This window comes from Pongo pygmaeus, chromosome 4, assembly GCF_028885625.2.
Source record: "Pongo pygmaeus isolate AG05252 chromosome 4, NHGRI_mPonPyg2-v2.0_pri, whole genome shotgun sequence".
Classification (NCBI taxonomy): Eukaryota; Metazoa; Chordata; class Mammalia; order Primates; family Hominidae; genus Pongo; species Pongo pygmaeus.
The window spans coordinates 143,960,094-143,978,535 of record NC_072377.2 but is presented as its reverse complement, the minus strand read 5'-3'; the positions used below and the strand labels follow the sequence as shown (position 1 = coordinate 143,978,535).

Below are 18,442 nucleotides of genomic sequence, written 5' to 3'. Positions count from 1 at the left end.
GGAGACATGTCAAAAGGACACAGAAGCCAGCTTATAGGGGCTAACAGTGGCCAAAATGGAGACAATTTGAGCATCAGAACAATAAATGATTGTATTCCAACCTAGTGAATAAAATAGAAATACATGAGTTTATATACAGATACAGAAAATATCTCCTCATAACATCTCTATTAATTATAAAGGATAAAAGTATAACTTTAGAGTGGAGAAAACTGTCTGTGGTGGGCTAACTTGTGGCCCCCAAAAAGATATGTCCATGTCTTAATCCCCCGAACATGTGAATGTTACATTATTTGGAAAAAGAGTCTTTGCAGGCTGGGTGTGGTGGCTCACGCCTGTAATCCCAGCACTTTGGGAGGCCGAGACGGGCAGATCACCTGAGGCCAGGAGTTCAAGACCAGCCTGGCCAACATGGTGAAACCCCGTCTCTACAAAAATACAAAAATTAGCTGGGCATGATGGTGGGTGCCTGTAATCCCAGCTACTCAGGAGGCTGAGTCAGGAGAATCACTTGAACCCAGGAGGTGGAGGCTGTAGTGAGCTGAGAGGCAGGAGAATTTCTTGAGCCTGAGAGGTGGAGGTTGCAGTGAGCTGAGATCACGTCACAGCACTCCAGCCTGGGTGACAGAACGAGACTCCATCACAGAAAAAAAAAAAAATGAGGCAGGCATTGTGGCTCATGCCTGTAACCCCAGCAATTCAGGAGGCTGAGGCAGGAGGGTCACTTGAATCCAGGAGTTCAAGGCTTCAGTGAGGTGAGATTGTGCCATTGCACTCCAGTCTGGGTGACAGAGCCAGATCCTTCTCTCTTTTTTTTTCTCTTTTGAGTCAGAGTCTGGCTCTGTCTTCCAGGCTGGAGTGCAGTGACACAATCTTGGCTCACTGCAACCTCTGCCTCCCAGGTTCAAGCCATCCTCCCCATTCCTGCCTCCTGAGTGCTGGGACTATAGGCATGTACCACCAAACCTAGCTAATTTTTTTATTTTTAGCAGAGACAAGGTTTTGCCATGTTGCCCAGGCTGGTCTCAAACTCCTGAGCTCAAGCAGTCCTCCCTCCTTGGCCTCCCAAAGCACTGGATTACAGGCGTGAGCCATCACACCCAGCCCTGAGAACCTGTCTCTCAAAAAAAAAGGAAAAAATAATGCATTATTTGATAGGATGCAAAGAGAGAGACTCAACGTTGCTTCTTCGACGTCACTGCCAAGATAGATAACCTAAATATTTTTTAATTAATTAATTAATTGATTAATTTTTTGAGACAGGGTCTTGCTCTGTCGCCCAGGCTGGAGTGCAGTGGCATGATCTTGGCTCACTGCAAGCTCCGTCTCCTGGGTTCATGCCATTCTCCTGCCTCAGCCTCCCAAGTAGCTGGGACTACAGGCACCCGCCACCACGCCCGGCTAATTTTTTGTATTTTTAGTAGAGATGGGATTTCATCGTGTTAGCCAAGATGGTCTTGATCTCCTGACCTCGTGATCCGCCCACCTCGGCCTCCCAAAATGCTGGGATTACAGGTGTGAGACACTGCGCCCAGCCTAGATAACCTAAATCTTACGAGGAAACATCAGAGAAACCGAAATTGGGAGAACTTCTATAAAATAACTGTACTGTAACCTTCAAAAGTGTTTAGGTCATGAAAATCAAGGAAAGGCTGAGCTATTCCGGATTGAAGGAGACTGAAGAGACTTTCAATGAGTAATTCTGGGCAGGATCCTTTTGCTATAAAGGACATTATTGAAACAACTGTCAAAATTTGAATAGGATCTGAAGATTAGACGGTATTAATATATTTATGTTAATTTCCTAATTTTGATAGCTGTATTGTGATTATGTAGGAGACTGTCCCTTGTAGGAAATACACACTAAACTATTCGGGGTGATGGGGCATCCTGTTGACAATTTACTCTGAACAACAGTCCAGGGAAAAAAGTTCTGTGTAATGTACTTCCAACTTTTCTTGTGACTGCTTCAAAATAAAATATTAAGAAAATAAAGAAAAAAGGGCTAGGCATGGTGGCTCACGCCTGTAATCCCAGCACTTTGGGAGGCTGAGGTGGGTGGATCACAAGGTCAGGAGTTCGAGACCAGCCTGGCCAACATGGTGAAACCCTGTCTCTACTAAAAATACAAAAATTAGGCAGGCGTGGCGGCGTGAGCCTGCAGTCCCAGCTACACTGGAGATTGAGGCATGAGAATGGCTTGAACCCGGGAGGTGGAGGCTGCAGTGAGCAGAGATCTTGCACTGCATTCCAGTATGGGCAACAGTGAGAGACTCTGCCTCAAAAAAAAAAAAAAAAGGAAAGAAAAAAGGATACCATTCATTTAAATGATTGTATATGTATATGCATATGTATATGCATATTGTCAAAGACTGGAAGGCAAATAGACTGGAAGGAAATTAATAACAATAATGTAATTAATATTAAGGAGGTAGGATTGTTTCTGACATTCCTCTGCTTTCGAATCTTTTTTTTTTTTTAATTTCAGTGATGGAGTCTCACTCTGATCATAGCTCACTGTAGCCTTGAACTCTTGGGCTCAAGAGGTCCTCTCGCCTTAGCCTCCTGTGTAGCTAGGACTACAGGCATGCACCACCATGACTGGCTAATTAAATTTTTTTTTTTTTTTGTAGGGACAGGGTCTTGCTGTGTTGCTTAGTCTGGTCTCAAACTCCTGGCCTCAAGAAATCCTCCTGCCTCAACCTCTCAAAGTGCTGGATTGTAGGCATGAGCCATTGCGCAGCCCTGACCTTAAATCTTTTGAGTTTAGTTCAGTAAATATGTGCTGAGGACCTGCTATGTGGCAGGCATTGTGCCAGGTCCTAGGAATATTGAAAAAAGTCACAATGCTGGCTTGCAGTCTGCAAGAGAGAGAATCCTGGGATAAGGATGAGTGCTGCTGGATGCTGAGGACAGGGGACACCTCACCCCAGTGAGGGTGCAGAGGGAGCAGTGCTTCAAATAGGGACTCTTGCTTTTCTATTAAGAATAATGATACCAGGCTTGGTAACACATGCCTGAAGTCCCAGCTACTTGTGAGGCCGAGGCAGGAGGATCACTTGAACCCAGGAGTTTGAGTCCAGACTGAGCAATATAGCAAGACCCCATCTCTCTCTCTCTCTCTTTTTTTTTAAGATGGAGTCTCGCTTTGTTGCCCAGGCTGGAGTGCAGTGGTACGATCTCAGCTCACTGAAAGCTTCACCTCCTGGGTTCACTCCATTCTCCCACCTCAGCCTCCCCAGTAGCTGAGACTACAGGCGCCCGCCACCAACCCTGGCTAATTTTTTGTATTTTTAGTAGAGACGGGGTTTCACCATGTTAGCCAGGATGGTCTCGATCTCCTGACCTCGTGATCTGCCCACCTCGGCCTCCCAAAGTGCTGGGATTACAGGCATGAGCCACTGCACCCGGCCAAGACCCCATCTCTTAAAAAAAAAAAAAAAAGTAAAAAAGGAATAATAATCATGCGTATAGGGCCTCTCTGAAAGATATGGGGAGTCCTATCTGCATTGGGATCCCTGAGGAGGGAGAGGAATGTGGAGAATTCAGAGTCCAGGGAGCATGGGCGGCTGGTGGGCTGGGCTTCCAGGCTGAATCTTGGGAAGGGAGAACCTGGTCTGAAACAGTACTGGGCAGGATTGGTGTTAGATTCCAGGAAAACCCCCAGGCAGTCTGTGGTGGAACCTGATGGACCCCTCAGAAGGGAAGAGAATGGGGATGGGGCCAGGTTGCCATGGTTGGTCATTGTACATAGGCACTAGAGGCCATGCTGGGTGGGCACAGTCACTGCTGCAGCCTCACATCCTCATCTGGACATGGCTGAGCAGGGCCCCTGGAGCTGGTCCCAATGTGTTTCCTTCTATTCTTTTGACAGGAAGCTCCTGGAGAGCCAGTCCCCACCCCCATCCCGCCCCAGCACTCCCTCTCTCTTCTCCACTATGGACAGAGCCTCCACTGAGCTGCTGCCTGCCCGCCACATACCCAGCTGACGTGGGCACCGCAGGAGCCATGCAGCTGTGCTGGGTGATCCTGGGCTTCCTCCTGTTCCAAGGTAAGAGGTGCCTGCCGCTTTCCCACAGCAATTCCTCTCCGCAGCTGGCCATTCTAGGCATCGGTCTCTTTCTCAGGAGACACAAGCTTTCTATCCAGGAGCTGTGCCCAGGGGAAATTCCAGATCCTTTCCAGGAAGGGGATCAGTTGGATTGGGGGGTCCTGATTACCAGGCAGGGGTAAAATGGAGCTACGGTTAAACCCTCTTGTGGGAAATTGTCCTGGGGGAGCTGGGCTCCCCATAGAGGCTGGCCTCCTGAATCGTGGGAAGGAGCTGTGTTAGTGCAAGACCCAGGCCCAGAGCTCCTTCTAGGATGTGCTCAGGCTACTCATGACCCTCACCCTCTGATCTTGGGGCAGGGCTGACGACGGCCACTCTATCAACTGTTCTAACACAAATCCTCTGCACCTTGGGCTTCACAGGGGATCTGTTCTCTCCTTTCACATGAGGAGTAGCAACCTAGGAATTCCTAATGTTGATTTTAAAGTTAAATCACAGCAAGAGGGACTCAGGTTAGACACAAAGAACTATTCACCAAGGAGGATATGCATAACATTCTCACATTCAGGGGGCTAGAGGAGATGACCTCCAGAGGAGGCTACTTGGAAATGGCACCTCTCTCACAGGCTCTGCAAGCCAATGAGTTGTGAAGCCGCTCATGGGGTCCTCTCATCAGGGAGCAGTTGCTGGGAATCATGATGAGTCCAGGGCATTCTGACTCACAGGGCAGCAACTTCCCTTTGACCATCCCTGCTCTGCCCCTGCCTCACCCTCTACAAGTCCTCTGTGCTCAAAGCAGCAGAAAGAGTGTGCAAGAGGGCTTGGATGGGGAGGGGTGGTGGCCTCCTGTCGGTGGTGGGTAAGAGGGCCTGAGTACCAGAACACTGCCTCCCGGAGAGGTCAGGCATTTCTCTAAAAGCCCACGGGCTGGAGGACAAGACCCTGATTGTCCCCATCCCCTCCTACCCCCTCCATGACAGAGTCACAGGTCTGGGGCTGGGGGACGAGGCTGTTGTGGAAACTGCAGGTGAAGCTCATGAGGTGGCATTTTCACAGGCCTAGACTTTTCCCAGCCTCCCTACCCACTGTTTTCTCCCAGGCAAGTGCCAGTGCTCTCAAATGCCCTGTGTCAGCTGTACCGTTGCTATCACCCGCCCTGAGTTTCCTAACCCTTCATCCTGAAGTGTGCAGAGCACTTCCTGGCTCCTTCATCTTGGTGGGCTGAGGAATCCTGAGCACATTCAGGCCCATAAAGGGACTTGACTATGGATACCCAGAGGCAGTGCAGGCTTGAGACTTGGAGGATTTGAGAAAACGGGGCAAAAGCAAAAGTGTCTGGCCTTCATTGAGCATATCAGGCACTGTGTTAAGTGCTTCATATGCATTTTCCTTCCCTCACAGCAACTTGCGAGGTACTAATACCACTTGCATTTTACTTAGTTATTGTTGAGACAGGGTCGCTCCATTGCCCAGGCCAGAGTTGCAGTGGCATGATCATGGCTCACTGCAGCCTTGACCTCCCGGGCTCAAGCAATCCTCCTGCCTTAGCCTCCTGTGTAGCTGGGGGCTACAGGCACGCACCACCACACCCAGCTAATTTTTGCATTTTTTTGTAGAGACAAGGTTTTACCACGTTGCCCAGGCTGGTCACTTGCACTTCAAAGTAAAGAAAACTGAGGCCTAGGTCAGACAGCGACAAAGCCAGGATTTGAACTCAGGCTTGCCAGGCTCGATTAAAATCCACTATTTTGACTACTAAACTATGCTTTTGAGGAAAAAATGGGGAGGGGTGTGTGTGGAGATAGACTAGAAGGGGATAAAGCAGACAGGATTAGAGAGGGGAGACCTGGGAAATCAAAAATTCCTGTGGCTAGAGCTCTTTGGGAATCTGCAGGCCCAGTGGTCAGAGACACCCTCGGCTATAGACACAGATGCTCCCTAAGTCCCTCCCCTACTCACAGACGAATCTTTGTTGGTGACAAAAAGTTTGGGTAGTGGGAGGGGCAAGAGGCAAAGAAAGAGCAGGGTCTTGAAGCTTGTGACTTTGGAACTCCTCCCAAGCCACTGAATAATTTTCTTTCTAGATAAACGCAGGAGGGCATTTTCCTGTGCCTTCCCACCAAAAACTAAGTTATAACCTTACAGCATTTACATAGTACATTAGGCCGGGCGCGGTGGCTCACGCCTGTAATCCCAGCATTTGGGATGCTGAGGCGGATGGATCACCTGAGGTCAGGAGTTTGAGACCAGCCTGGCCAACATGGTGAAACCCCATCTCTACTAAAAACACAAAAATTAGCCGGGCATGGTGGCAGGTGCCTGTAATCCCAGCTACTCAGGAGGCTGAGACAGGAGAATCGCTTGAGCCCGGGAGGCGGAGGCTGCAGTGAGCTGAGATCGCGCCACTGCACTCCAGCCTGGGTGACCAAGAGCGAAACTCTGTCTCAAAAAAAAAAAAAAATACATTAGATATGCTGGATTAGTAACTGATACACGTTTTCAGGACATGCCTTGGGTTAAAAGGATTCTCCCAGGGTCCTCCCCAGCTAGAAAGGGTTTTCTCTAGCCTGGGCTTCCTATAAATTTTAACTCCCCTCTTGACCATCCCCCTCTCCCCAACAAGGGAATGGGGCTCTCAGAAATGGTGATCTCGAAAAACATGGCCCAGGGTTTGGTAATTTTACACTTGGAAGCAATTAATTCTACACTGTCCAGATGATAGCCCCATGGAGGAAGGCAGCGGCTTAAGGAAAATAAGCAGAGCAGCAGGCTGCCACAGGCTGGGGTGGGCCCCTGGCACCCGGCCGCCTCTGTCCACCCAGGCCTGGGCTGAATGCTCCCCTGATGCTGAGAGGCCAAGGGAGCAGCAGAGCCAGGCCAGGGGCTGTAGTCCCCACTCAAGCAGAGGGACGGGAACCCAGCTGGGCGGTTCCACTTCCCCACGTTGTTTTCCTTTCACATTGTTCACAGGTTTCAAGAATGATTTCATTGTGGAAAATGAGCAAATACAACCTGACCTTTCAGGTTCCACATACACAGCGGGACACACACAAGGGCACACGAGCATGCACACACATTTGCATAGAGCCCCGCAGACACACGTGTACATACAAAAAAGCCAATGAGGGCTTCTGACTGGGGACTCTTGGTGACTGACCCCTCTCTGGGTTTGGTCAATAACAACCATTTCCTATGTATCCTCTGCCTGCGAGAGTGAATGGGTTGCTCATGCTAGAGCTTCCGTGCCTCCTATATGTACCTCAGAACTTACTTTCTGCACAGGCCCCTACCTGTAGCCAAGATACAAGCCCTAATCCCCATCCCCATCTCACTCACCTTCCCATCTCTCAGCCCCTTCCCTGGGGGCAGGACCAGGGTGACAGTAGCTTAAGGTAAACATTAGCCTAGAGACATGGAGTCCTGGGCCCTTCCTTGTCTAGGTGTGGCAGGTCATTGATCTTCTGTCCTTAGAAATGTCACTAGTTTAAAATAACCTTCTCCTGACTCTGCATCAGGTTGGTAAAATGCCCACATCAGATTGAAGAGACAGGGAAGGACTTTGGGACTCTGAGCCTTGAGGTGGTGGTGTTGTTGCTACTGAGTCAGTCTCAGGGGAAGCCAGCACTGTGAGCCACAGACCACATCCTGTAGCCCTCTGCCTAGTGTGTCTGCATTCCAGCATGGTAGGCTTAGAAAGCCAAAACGGTTTTTTCTGTTTTCTTTTCTCTTTTTTTTTTTTGAGACAGAGTCTCACTTTGTTGCCCTGGCTGGAGTGCAATGGCATGATCTCAGCTCACTGCAACCTCCACCTCCCGGGTTCAAGCAATTCTCATGCCTCAGCCTCCCAAGCAGCTGGGATTACAGGCGTGCGCCATCAGGCCTGCTAATTTTTGTATTTTTAGTAATTTTTGTATTTAGTAGTAAATTTTGTATTTTAGTAGTAATTTTGTATTTTTAGTAGTATTTTTGTATTTTTGTATTTTTGTATATTTAGTAGTAAATACAAAATTTAGTAGTAAATTTAGTAGTAAATTTTGTATTTTGGTAGAAAGGGTTTCACCATGTTGGCCGGGCTAGTCTTGAACTCCTGACCTCAAGTGATCTACCCACCTCAGCCTCCCTAAGTGCTGGGATTATAGGTGTGAACCACCACACCTGGCCAGTGTTTTCTTTTCTTTTTTCTTTTTCTTTCTTTTTTTTTTTTTTTTTTTTGTTGAGATAGGGTCTCCGTCTGTTGCCCAGGCTGGAGTGTAGTGGTGCAATCATAGCTCACTGCAGCCAGCCTCAACCTTCTTGGCTCAAGCAGTCCTCTCACCTCAGCCTCCTGAGTAGCTAGGACTCCAGGTGTGCACTACTGTGCCTGGAGAATTAAAAAAACAAAACAAAACAAAACAAAACAAAACTCTTTTTTAGAGACAGGGTTTTGCTATGTTGCCCAAGCTGGCCCAGAAGATATTCTAAGGGTTCCTCTCTAGGCTCTGTGCTGGGCAGGGGACTTACCAAACTATGTGTTTTGCTCTCTCTTGCAGGCCACAACTCCCAGCCCGCAACGACCCAGACCTCTAGCTCTCAGGGTAAGACCAAACACATGGGTCTATTCCAGCGTGTAGGCCTAGGAGCTTAGGAAGGGTGAAAGGAGCTCTGTGCCAATTTAGCCTTAACCTCAGGGGGCTGGGGCTGCGGCTGGAGTGGGAGCTCTCAGGACTCACCAAGGCTGAGCTCACCTAAGGATTTTTTTTCAGCCTAGCTGAATCTAATGTGCCCTGAAAGAAAAAAGAGGTGAATGGTTGGGAAGGAGGGGTTGGGGATGGGGTAGGGAGAAAGACACACAGATCTAGGGAAGAAGAGAGGGAGATGGAACAGTAGGAGGCCGTGCACCCCTCAGCCTCAGACGTTCTGTTTCAGGAGGACTTGGCAGTCTAAGTCTGACCACAGAGCCAGTTTCTTCCAACCCAGGTGAGTGAGTGCGGTTGCTGAGGTCCCTGCTCCTGCCCCACACCCATTCATTCAGTCCTGCTTGGAGCCCAGGGGTTCTTGGATGGGCGAGGGAGTGTGGTGTCACTAAACCTACCCCACCTCCCACTCCCTATCTGCCTCTGTCCTTGCAGGATACATCCCTTCCTCAGAGGCTAACAGCCCAAGCCATCTGTCCAACACAGGTACCCCAGGTACTGTGTCATTCAGACTACAAATGCCGTCCAGGGAGGGCCCAGTGAGGACCCCGACACAGTTTCTGCTCTAAAAGAGAATATAGACTGGGGCGAGGGGGAACAGACAAGGAAACAGACCCTCACATTGATGATGACGTGCAGGGTGAGAAGGGCTGCGGTGGGCACAAGCAGAAGTGTGGGAGCCCGGGCACATGTCAGTCACTTCGCACTTGGGGGCCAGGGATGACTCCCAGAAGCAGCTTCTGAAGCCGAGCTGAGAAGGGGTCAGCTGAGCATGTGGAGGCTGTGGGGTGGAGAGTAGTGGGGCTTATTCCAGGCAGAGGGAACTGCCCAGAGGTGAACAAGAGAATGGCCCCTTCCAGAACTGAAAGCAGGAAAGAAGAGGAAGATTTTGGACTGAAGAGCCCACCCGGTGCACACACCGGCCAAGGCCCTGAGCAGGCCCATGTGTGCTTCCTCATTCACAGCAGCTCCAAAGAAGGCCGCGCAGGCCCCCATGGCAGCCAGTAAACCCGTGACGCCGAGGGCAGGCACCGTGGACGGGCTCTCCCTGACCTGGTTGGGCCTAACTTGGGCCAAGCCACAGATGTACACATCAGGACTTGTTGAGTGCCCAGGGCGGGGGGCAGCGGTGAAAAACACCGGGTTCCATCTGGATGGGTTCCTTCTGCCCTCTTCAGGAGGCCACAGGGGTCAGGACCCACATCAGTGGCACCCTGGTTCAGGAAAGAAAGAGGCTTGGTGGGGCGTGGAGACGGGAACTTGGGCCTGGTCACAATGAAGGTAAAAGGAGCTTAGACTTGAGACTGAGAAAGGCATACCCAGAGAGGAGAGGGAGGGGAAGGATACCCCAAAATGAAGGAAAAGGAAGGCAGAAAAGGCTGAGAAAGGGCTAGAGTCCTCTCAGGCAGGGAAGACTGGTCTTTGCTTAGCAGCGAGGGAGAAGAGCTGCTGGGGGATGCCCCCATCTTGGTCATGCTGTTTCATGGTGCAGGCGCAGGTGTCCCCAGCAGTGGAAGAGACGGAGGCACAAGCAGAGGTATGTCCTGCTGCACTCACCCTGAAGAGAAGTTGGCAGATGTCTGTGACCCTTTCTCTCATCTTATCCCTTGGCTCTCAGATTTTTTATTCTCCCAGACTTATTTGGGAAGGGGGAGTGAGGAGAGATAAGTGGAACAGCAATTGGGCCTGAAGTACAATGGGTTGAAGAGGGAAGACACAGGTGACATAGCACCTTTTTTGTTGTTGAGAAGGAGTCTTATTCTGTCGTCTAGGCTGGAGTGCAGTGGTGCGATCCCAGCTCTCTGCAACCTCCTCCTCCTGAGTAGCTGGGATTACAGGCACGCGCCACAAGGCCCAGCTAGTTTTTGTTTTTTGTTTTGCGACGGAGTCTCGCTCTGTTGCCTATGCTGGAGTGCAGTGGCACAATCTTGGCTCACGGCAACCCCTGCCTCCCAGGTTCAAGGGATTCTCCTGCCTCAGCCACCTAAGTAGCTGGGACTACAGGCACGCGCCACCATGCCTGGCTAATTTTTGTATTTTTAGTAGAGATGGGATTTCACCATATTGGTCAGGCTGGTCTTGAACTCCTGACCTCGTGATCTGCCCACCTCGGCCTCCCAAAGTGCTGGGATTACAGGCGTTAGCCGCCGTGCCCGGTCTTTTTTTTTTTTTTTTTTTTTTAGGAGAGATGGGGTTTCCCCACGTTGGCCAGGCTGGTCTCAAACTCCTGACTTCAAGTGATCCACCCATCTTGGCCTCCCAAAGTACTGGGATTACAGGCATGAGCCACCGCACCAAGCCAACATAGCAGTTTTTAAGAGGGCCGGAAATCTGTGCCCCTTAACAGGCAGCCTGGCTTGTTGGAGCCTTGCCTGAGCAGAAACATTCCTCCCAGCTCAACCCTGGTGCAACACAGACGGCTCTATTTTGCCCAGTCTGACCTCCTAGCTCTGCAGCATAAATTCCGGTCCTTCCCTAGGGGGAAGCGGGAGGGAAGCTAGCTCTAGCTTCCCTGTGTCAGTCCCCTTCGCTGATGCCCCTGACTCCACTCCATTTTAGACACATTTCAAACTGTTCCCCCCAATTCAACCACCATGAGCCTGAGCATGAGGGAAGATGTGACCATCCTGCCCAGCCCCACGTCAGAGACTGTGCTCACTGTGGCTGCATTTGGTGAGAGCGGGAGGAGAAGGTGGGACACAGGAGGGAACCCCACCCCTGGAATTGACTTGGATTGGACTCTAGGTCTGGAAACGCAAGTTCAAATCTCACCCATTTGTTCCAGGAGGTTCTGGCTGATGAGGAAGACCCCTGTGGGAGGGGGGCCCCTGCCCCTCCAGTCAGCTCTTCTTGGCTGTGCTGGGTTCCATGTTTTCATGCAGGGATGGAGTTGGGCTGGAGAGCCCACTCTGGCTAGGGGGCAGCAGGCTGAGAGCTCACCTGTTCAGCAGAGAAGTGGAACTCACTTTGCTCCTGGAGCCTGTCTACACAGTACTTATCTGGGAAGGGATAAGTACTTATCTGGGAAGGGATAAACAACTCTTGGTGGCCCCTTTGTCCCCCCAGCTGGCCCCCTTCACCCCATTCTTTTCTCTGTTCAGGTGTTATCAGCTTCATTGTCATCCTGGTGGTTGTGGTGATCGTCCTAGTCGGTGTGGTCAGCCTGAGGTTCAAGTGTCGGAAGAGCAAGGAGTCTGAAGGTGTGTGCCCTGCCCTCGGGGACCCTTTTCCCCTCTGCTGGCAGACCCAGGGCTAGAGCCCCAGCTCACACCAGCCTGCATCTGCCACTCCACGAGCCAGAGGGTCCCCAAGTGGGCTTTGAGAGGAAGGCTGGACTTCTGAGTTACAGCATGTGAGCCCCAACCTATGCCTTTGGCTTTTTACAGATCCTCAGAAACCTGGGAGTTCAGGGCTGTCTGAAAGGTAAGACCGTCAGAAAAATCTTCTATCTAACACCCAGACCCCAACTCCCAGAGGGAACCAACACTTCCTGCCTTCCACACCCACACACCCACACACCCACACACCACACACCCTCACACATCACACACACACACACACACCTCAAACCCACCATACACCCTACAACTCGCTTCACACACCCACACACCACACACCACACACATTACATACATCACACGTCACACACACCCCCCATGTTATACACACTTCCCACACACCTCAAACACACCACATACCACACACCCCGCTAGACACACATCTCACACACCACGCAACCCCCCCCACACAAACTCCCACACACCTCAAACACACCACACACCCCACACCCCACTACAGACACATACCCACACACCACACACACACACACCCCACTCATCAGACACACCACACACACCCCACACATCACACACCACACACACACCCCACACATACCTCAAACACACCACACACCCCACTACACACACACACTACACACCCCACCACCACACACATGCTCCATACTATACACACACCTACACACACACATCACAAACACACCCCACACACCACACATATCCCATACTATAAACACACCCCAACACACCTCAAACATACCACATGCCCCACATCCCACACTACACACACACCCACACATCTCATACACACCCCACATACCACACACCACACACACCTCATACTGTACACACCACCCTCACACACCTCAAACACGCCACACACTGCACCTCCCACACTACACACACATACCCACACACCACACATCCCCCACACATCACACACCACACACACCCCATACTATACACACCCCACACACACATCACAAACACACCACACTCCCCACACCCCACACTATACACACACCACACACACCCCACACATCACACACTATACACACAACCCATACTATACACATGCCCCACACCTCCCACACACCCACACACCACACACACCCCACACATCACACACCACACACACTCCATACTATACATACCTCCCCACACACATCACAAACACACCACACACTCCACACCCTACACTACACACACATACCCACCTACCACACACACCCCACAAACCACACACACCCCATACTATACACCCCTCCACACACACCTCAAATACACCACAGGCCTCACATCACACACACCACACCCCACACACATATCACACACCACACACACACCCCATACTATACACACACACACACACCACAAACCTACCACACACCCCACACCCCACACTGTACACATATACCCACACACCCCACACATCATACACACACCCCTACACACCACACACAACACATCCCACACCCCACACTACTCACACATACCCATACACTACACACACACCCCACGCACATCCACATACCACACACACCCCATACTATACACACACCCCCACATACACCACAAACACACAACATATCCCATACCTCACACTGCACACACACCCACACACCACATACACCCCATGCACCACACATACACCCTTTACTATACACACATCCCACACACATCATAAACACACAACATGCCCCATACCCCACACATCCACAGCACAAACACACACACCCCACACCCTATACTACACACACACACCACATACACACATCCTATACTACACACACACCCCACACCCTATACCCTACACACCCACCCACACCCTATACCCTACACACCCACCCACACCATACCCACCCTCATACCCATACTATACATACCCACCCTCCCCACACACATACCCCACACACCCACCCAAACCACACACACACCACAAACACACCACGCATACCCACATCACACACCCCACATCCCATACCCAACATACCCACCCAAACAACATACATACACCACACACCCACACACAACACACGTCCCCCCATACCATACACACACACACCACACACACACCACACCACACACACACACCCCATACCCTATACTACACACACACCACACACCTCATACTATACACACTCACACCACACACCCACCCACCCAAACCACACACACATCACACGCAGACATCCTGTACCTCATACTACACACATACCTCACACTACACACACACCACACACCCACCCAAACCACACACACACCACAAACCCACACACCACATAAAAAACACACATGTACCCCATATTATACATACACACAACATATACACCTTACACCACACACACCACACATACACACTCCCCCACACATCACATACTTGACACATAACACTCCCATACCATATACACACACCCCACACACGCCATACCACACACACACCCCATACCACACACACCCCACACCACATACACACACACCACACATGCATTACACCACACACACACACACACACACAACACCTCACACCATATACCCCATACCACACATATACACCCCTCACACCACACACACATACCACACACATACAATCCTGACAGGCTTCTCTGAGTCCAGGGCTGGGGTGGGCAGGACAGGGACAGACCTGAAAGGGAACAATCAAATGACAGGAGATGGACTGAAACTCTTCAACCCCAGGGCTAAGCCTCTATAACCCCATCATGAAAAGTGTAGGAATTCAGATTCTAATATAAAAAGACATTCTCTCTAAGCTTAGGAACCACTTATTGAATACCTATTATGTGCCAAACACAATGGTATATATTTTATAATATTATCTCAAATCTTTATACAATTATTCAAGGTATATATTACTTTTTTTTTTTTTTTTTTTTTGACATGGAGTCTTGCTCTGTTGCCTGGGCTGGAGTGCAGTGGTATGATCTCAGCTCACTGCAACCTCCACCTCCCAGGTTCAAGTGATTCTCCTGCCTCAGCCTCCTGAGTAGCTGGGACTACAGGCATGAGCCACCACACCCGACTAATTTTTGTATTTTTAGTAGAGACAGGGTTTCACCATGTTGGCCAGGCTGGTCTTGAACTCCTGACCTTGTGACCCACCCACCTCAGCCTCCCAAAGTGCTGGGATTACAGGCATGAGCCACCACGCCCAGACTTTTTTTTTTAAGGGACAGGCTTGCTCTGTTGCCCAGGCTGGAGTGCAATGATGCCAACAGGGCTCAAATGATCTTCCCACCTCAGCCTGTCAAGTAGCTGGGACTACAGGCATGTGCCACCATGCACAGCTAATTTTTAATTTTTTAATAGATATGAGATGTCACTATGTTGGCCAGGCTAGTCTCAAACTCCTGGTCTCAAGTGATCCTTCTGCCTCAGCCTCCCAAAATGCTGGGATTATAGGTGTAAGCCAAGACATTACTTCATCATACATTTTAAAAATTGAGGCTTTAGGCTGGGCGCGGTGGCTCATGCCTGTAATCTCAGCACTTTGGGAGGCCAAGGTGGGCGGATCACGAGGTCAGGCGTTCAAGACCAGCCTGGTCAAAATGGTGAAACCCAGTCTCTACTAAAAATACAAAAATTAGCTGGGCGCGGTGGCAGGCGCCTATAATCCCAGCTACTCAGGAAGCTGAGGCAGGAGAATTGCTTGAACCCAGAGGCGGAGGTTGCAGTGAACTGAGATGGTGCCACTGCACTCCAGCCTGGGTGACAGAGCAAGACTCCGTCGCAAGGGAAAAAAAAAAAAAAAAAAAATTGAGGCTTTGGCGGATGCAATGGCTCACACCTGTAATCTCAGTACTTTGGGAGACTGAGGCAGGTAGATTGTGTGAACTCAGGAGGTCAAGGCTGCAGTGAGCTGTGATCGTGCCACAGCACTCCAGTCTGGGTGACAGAGCAAGACCCTGTCTCAATAAAAACTAAAAAAAGAAAATTGAGGCTTTAATAGAGGTTGTAACTTGGTAAAGATCAAATAAGTAGTAGGTAGTAAAACCAAAATTTAAATGCAAGTCTTGGCCAGGTGCAGTGGCTCGCACCTGTAATCCCAGCACTTTGGGAGGCCAAGATGGCTGGATCATTTGAGGTCAGGAGTTCAAGACCAGCCTGGCCAACATGGTAAAATCCTGTCTCTACTAAAAAATACAAAAATTAGCCAGGCATGGTGGCACGTGCTTGTAATCCCAGCTACTCAGGAGGCTGAGGCAGGAGAATCGCTTGAACCCGCGAGGTGGAGGTTGCAGTGAGCTGAGATCGCGCCATTGCACTCCAGCCTGGGCGACAGAGCGAGACTCCATCTCTAAATAAATAAATAAATGCAGTCTTTTGGTCTTCAAAGCACATTCTCATTTCATTATGATCCACCACCAAAATATAGATTTTTTGAGAAAAATGTCTAAGACTCAACAACCTCACAGTTCCTTGACTCCCCATTGCCCTGCCCTCCTCCTCTCTTTAACCCAGACCCCCTTCCTCCCCCAGCTGCTCCACAGCCAATGGAGAGAAAGACAGCATCACCCTTATCTCCATGAAGAACATCAATATGAATAATGGCAAACAAAGTCTCTCAGCAGAGAAGGTACATTTTTCTGTTTCCTGCCTTCCTTCCCCAAATTCACCTTTCCCCTCCTCCTCCTACTTTCAGGCCAGAAAGGAGATACTTTCAAAGACCCTGGCTCTTCTCCCCTCTTCTGTACCCCGCCAATCCTAAAAAGTTCACCCTTCCCCATTATGCATTTATTTTGCAGGTTCTTTAAAAGCAACTTTGGGTCCCTGTGAGTCCAAGGATGATGCAGCTGCCCTGTGACTACAAGGAGGAAGAGATGGAATTAGTAGAGGCAATGAACCACATGTAAATTATTTTATTGTTTCATGTCTGCTCCTAGATCTAAAGGACACTAGCATTGCCCCAGATCTGGGAGCAAGCTACCAATAGGGGAGACTCTTTCCTATATGGACAGCTGCTGTGGAAATACTGCCTGCTTCTCCCACCTCCTCAGAGCCACAGGAAAGAGGAGGTGACAGAGCGAGAGCAAGGAAAGTGACGAGGTGGATTGATACTTTCTACTTTGCATTAAAATTATTGTCTAGCCTGCAGTCTAATTACTTTTAAGGTCTATGCTCCCATGCACATTTCTTAATAGAATGTTCTAGCAGCTTTTGGGCCTTCTTTCCTAGACCAGACATACATGCAGGTTTCTGCCCCTATGGGCAGCTCTCTGAGAAACTTGGATGGTCGATAGAAGGGACTTTGTGTCAGGTTTTATCAGGTTCACCTGGGTTTTGTTGTTGTAGCTTTTGTTTTTTTTTCTTGAGATGGAGTCTCACTCTGTCTCCCAGGCTGGAGTGCAGTGGCGTGATCTTGGCTCACCACAACCTCTGCCTCCCGAGGGTTCAAGTGGTTCTCCTGGTTCAGCCTCCCAAGTAGCTGGAGCTACAGGCGCGTGCCATCATGCCTGGCTAATTTTTGTATTTTTTTAGTAGCGACGGGGTTTTACCATGTTGGTCATGCTGGTGTCAAACTCCTGACCTCAAGTGATCCACCCGCCTCGGCCTCCCAAACTGCTGGGATTACAGGTGTGATCCACCACACCCAGCCATTGTTTTTTTTTTCCCCCTTCTTCTTCTTCTTCTTTATACTAGCCTTGCTAAAGCAAAGCCTCAAAAAATTAGCTAAAAACTCAAAAACTCTCCACAGGAATCTTTAGTAAAAGGTGAAAGATTTATATGATCTGAAGAGAATCCAGAGTATCACCTGGTTTATTTTTATTAGTAGGGTTGAGGCGACTGACTAACCACTCCAATAGAGGAGAGAAACAAGGGGCTGTAAACAGTGACCAGTCGTCACCAAGAAAGAAGTTTTGACTAGGAAACGCCAGTGGGGAGAGGTGAATGAGATGAGGGCAAATGTCCTCTGCCTGCCCCTGGGTAGACATGCATCACTTTGGTCTTAGCTATGGGTTGAACACTGGGAAGGTTTGCGGTGAAGATAGGTCTGTGACTTCATCAACACAAACCTCACCCACTTTACCCCTACAACAGTTATCTTGTGTCCAAATATAGAATAAAATATTGTAGAAATACTGGAAAGTCATTTAAAGAGAAGGAGGAAAAGAAAGGAGGTCTCTGCTTTCTTAGTCTTAGTCATGTTTACCATGACACTAGTCTGGAAATGAATCTTGGGGAAAATCAAGGGAGGAGTCATCCATGTGTGTCTTTCAGGAGTATTTAATTTTATAAGTACCAGCTAATTAGCAATTTGGAACATAGGGAGAACACAGCTTACTCATTCTGAAAAAACAATATGCTATTTTTTCCTGATTTGGACTTCCCAAGGCGATGAGAGAGACAGGCTAGAACAAAAAGTTTCATCCCCTCTGTCTCATTAAAACTATTAAAATGAGACT

The 18,442-nt window shown here is 49.6% G+C and overlaps 2 protein-coding genes and 1 non-coding gene across 9 annotated transcripts in view; 2 read left to right on the top strand and 1 right to left on the bottom strand.

Moving 5' to 3' along the window:
* The first annotated feature begins 3,672 nt into the window (after nucleotides 1-3,672).
* ECSCR (endothelial cell surface expressed chemotaxis and apoptosis regulator) lies at nucleotides 3,673-17,000 on the top strand. 7 transcript variants are annotated; one of them, XM_063665530.1, is made up of 11 exons: nucleotides 3,699-4,051; nucleotides 8,581-8,625; nucleotides 8,957-9,007; nucleotides 9,160-9,219; nucleotides 10,217-10,261; nucleotides 11,284-11,416; nucleotides 11,510-11,715; nucleotides 11,826-11,924; nucleotides 12,111-12,147; nucleotides 16,518-16,614; nucleotides 16,922-17,000. In XM_063665530.1, exons 1-11 carry the CDS (start codon nucleotides 3,712-3,714, stop codon nucleotides 16,925-16,927), a joined length of 1,119 nt encoding a protein of 372 aa, XP_063521600.1. In that variant the 5' UTR covers nucleotides 3,699-3,711; the 3' UTR covers nucleotides 16,928-17,000. The 7 variants fall into 7 exon arrangements, with proteins under 7 accessions (XP_063521601.1, XP_054344898.2, XP_063521600.1 ...); XM_054488924.2 differs by lacking the exon at nucleotides 16,922-17,000 and adding an exon at nucleotides 16,784-16,912 and having other exon boundaries at nucleotides 3,707-4,051; XM_063665531.1 differs by lacking the exon at nucleotides 11,510-11,715 and having other exon boundaries at nucleotides 3,673-4,051; nucleotides 11,284-11,397.
* A 12-nt stretch (nucleotides 17,001-17,012) lies between these two features.
* Nucleotides 17,013-18,442, top strand: part of DNAJC18 (DnaJ heat shock protein family (Hsp40) member C18) — a 40,183-nt gene continuing 38,753 nt past the window's right edge. The window contains exon 1 of the mRNA XM_054488910.2: nucleotides 17,013-17,084. The gene's annotated coding sequence lies outside the window, so the exon portion shown is untranslated. The remainder of the gene's footprint in view (nucleotides 17,085-18,442) is intronic.
* Nucleotides 17,677-17,787, bottom strand: LOC129037777 (U5 spliceosomal RNA). Its single transcript, XR_008502989.1, has one exon. It is a non-coding gene; the product is annotated as a U5 spliceosomal RNA (small nuclear RNA).

Bases quoted from the DNA above. Each gene is read 5' to 3' on its own strand.
- ECSCR (XM_054488924.2), top strand. From the start codon at position 3,712: ATGGGGATGGGGCCAGGTTGCCATGGTTGGTCATTGTACATAGGCACT. The intron at 9,220-10,216 runs GTACTGTGTCAT...TTCATGGTGCAG, and splicing joins GTCCAACACAGGTACCCCAG to GCGCAGGTGTCCCCAGCAGT. The intron at 11,925-12,110 runs GTGTGTGCCCTG...GGCTTTTTACAG, and splicing joins GAAGAGCAAGGAGTCTGAAG to ATCCTCAGAAACCTGGGAGT.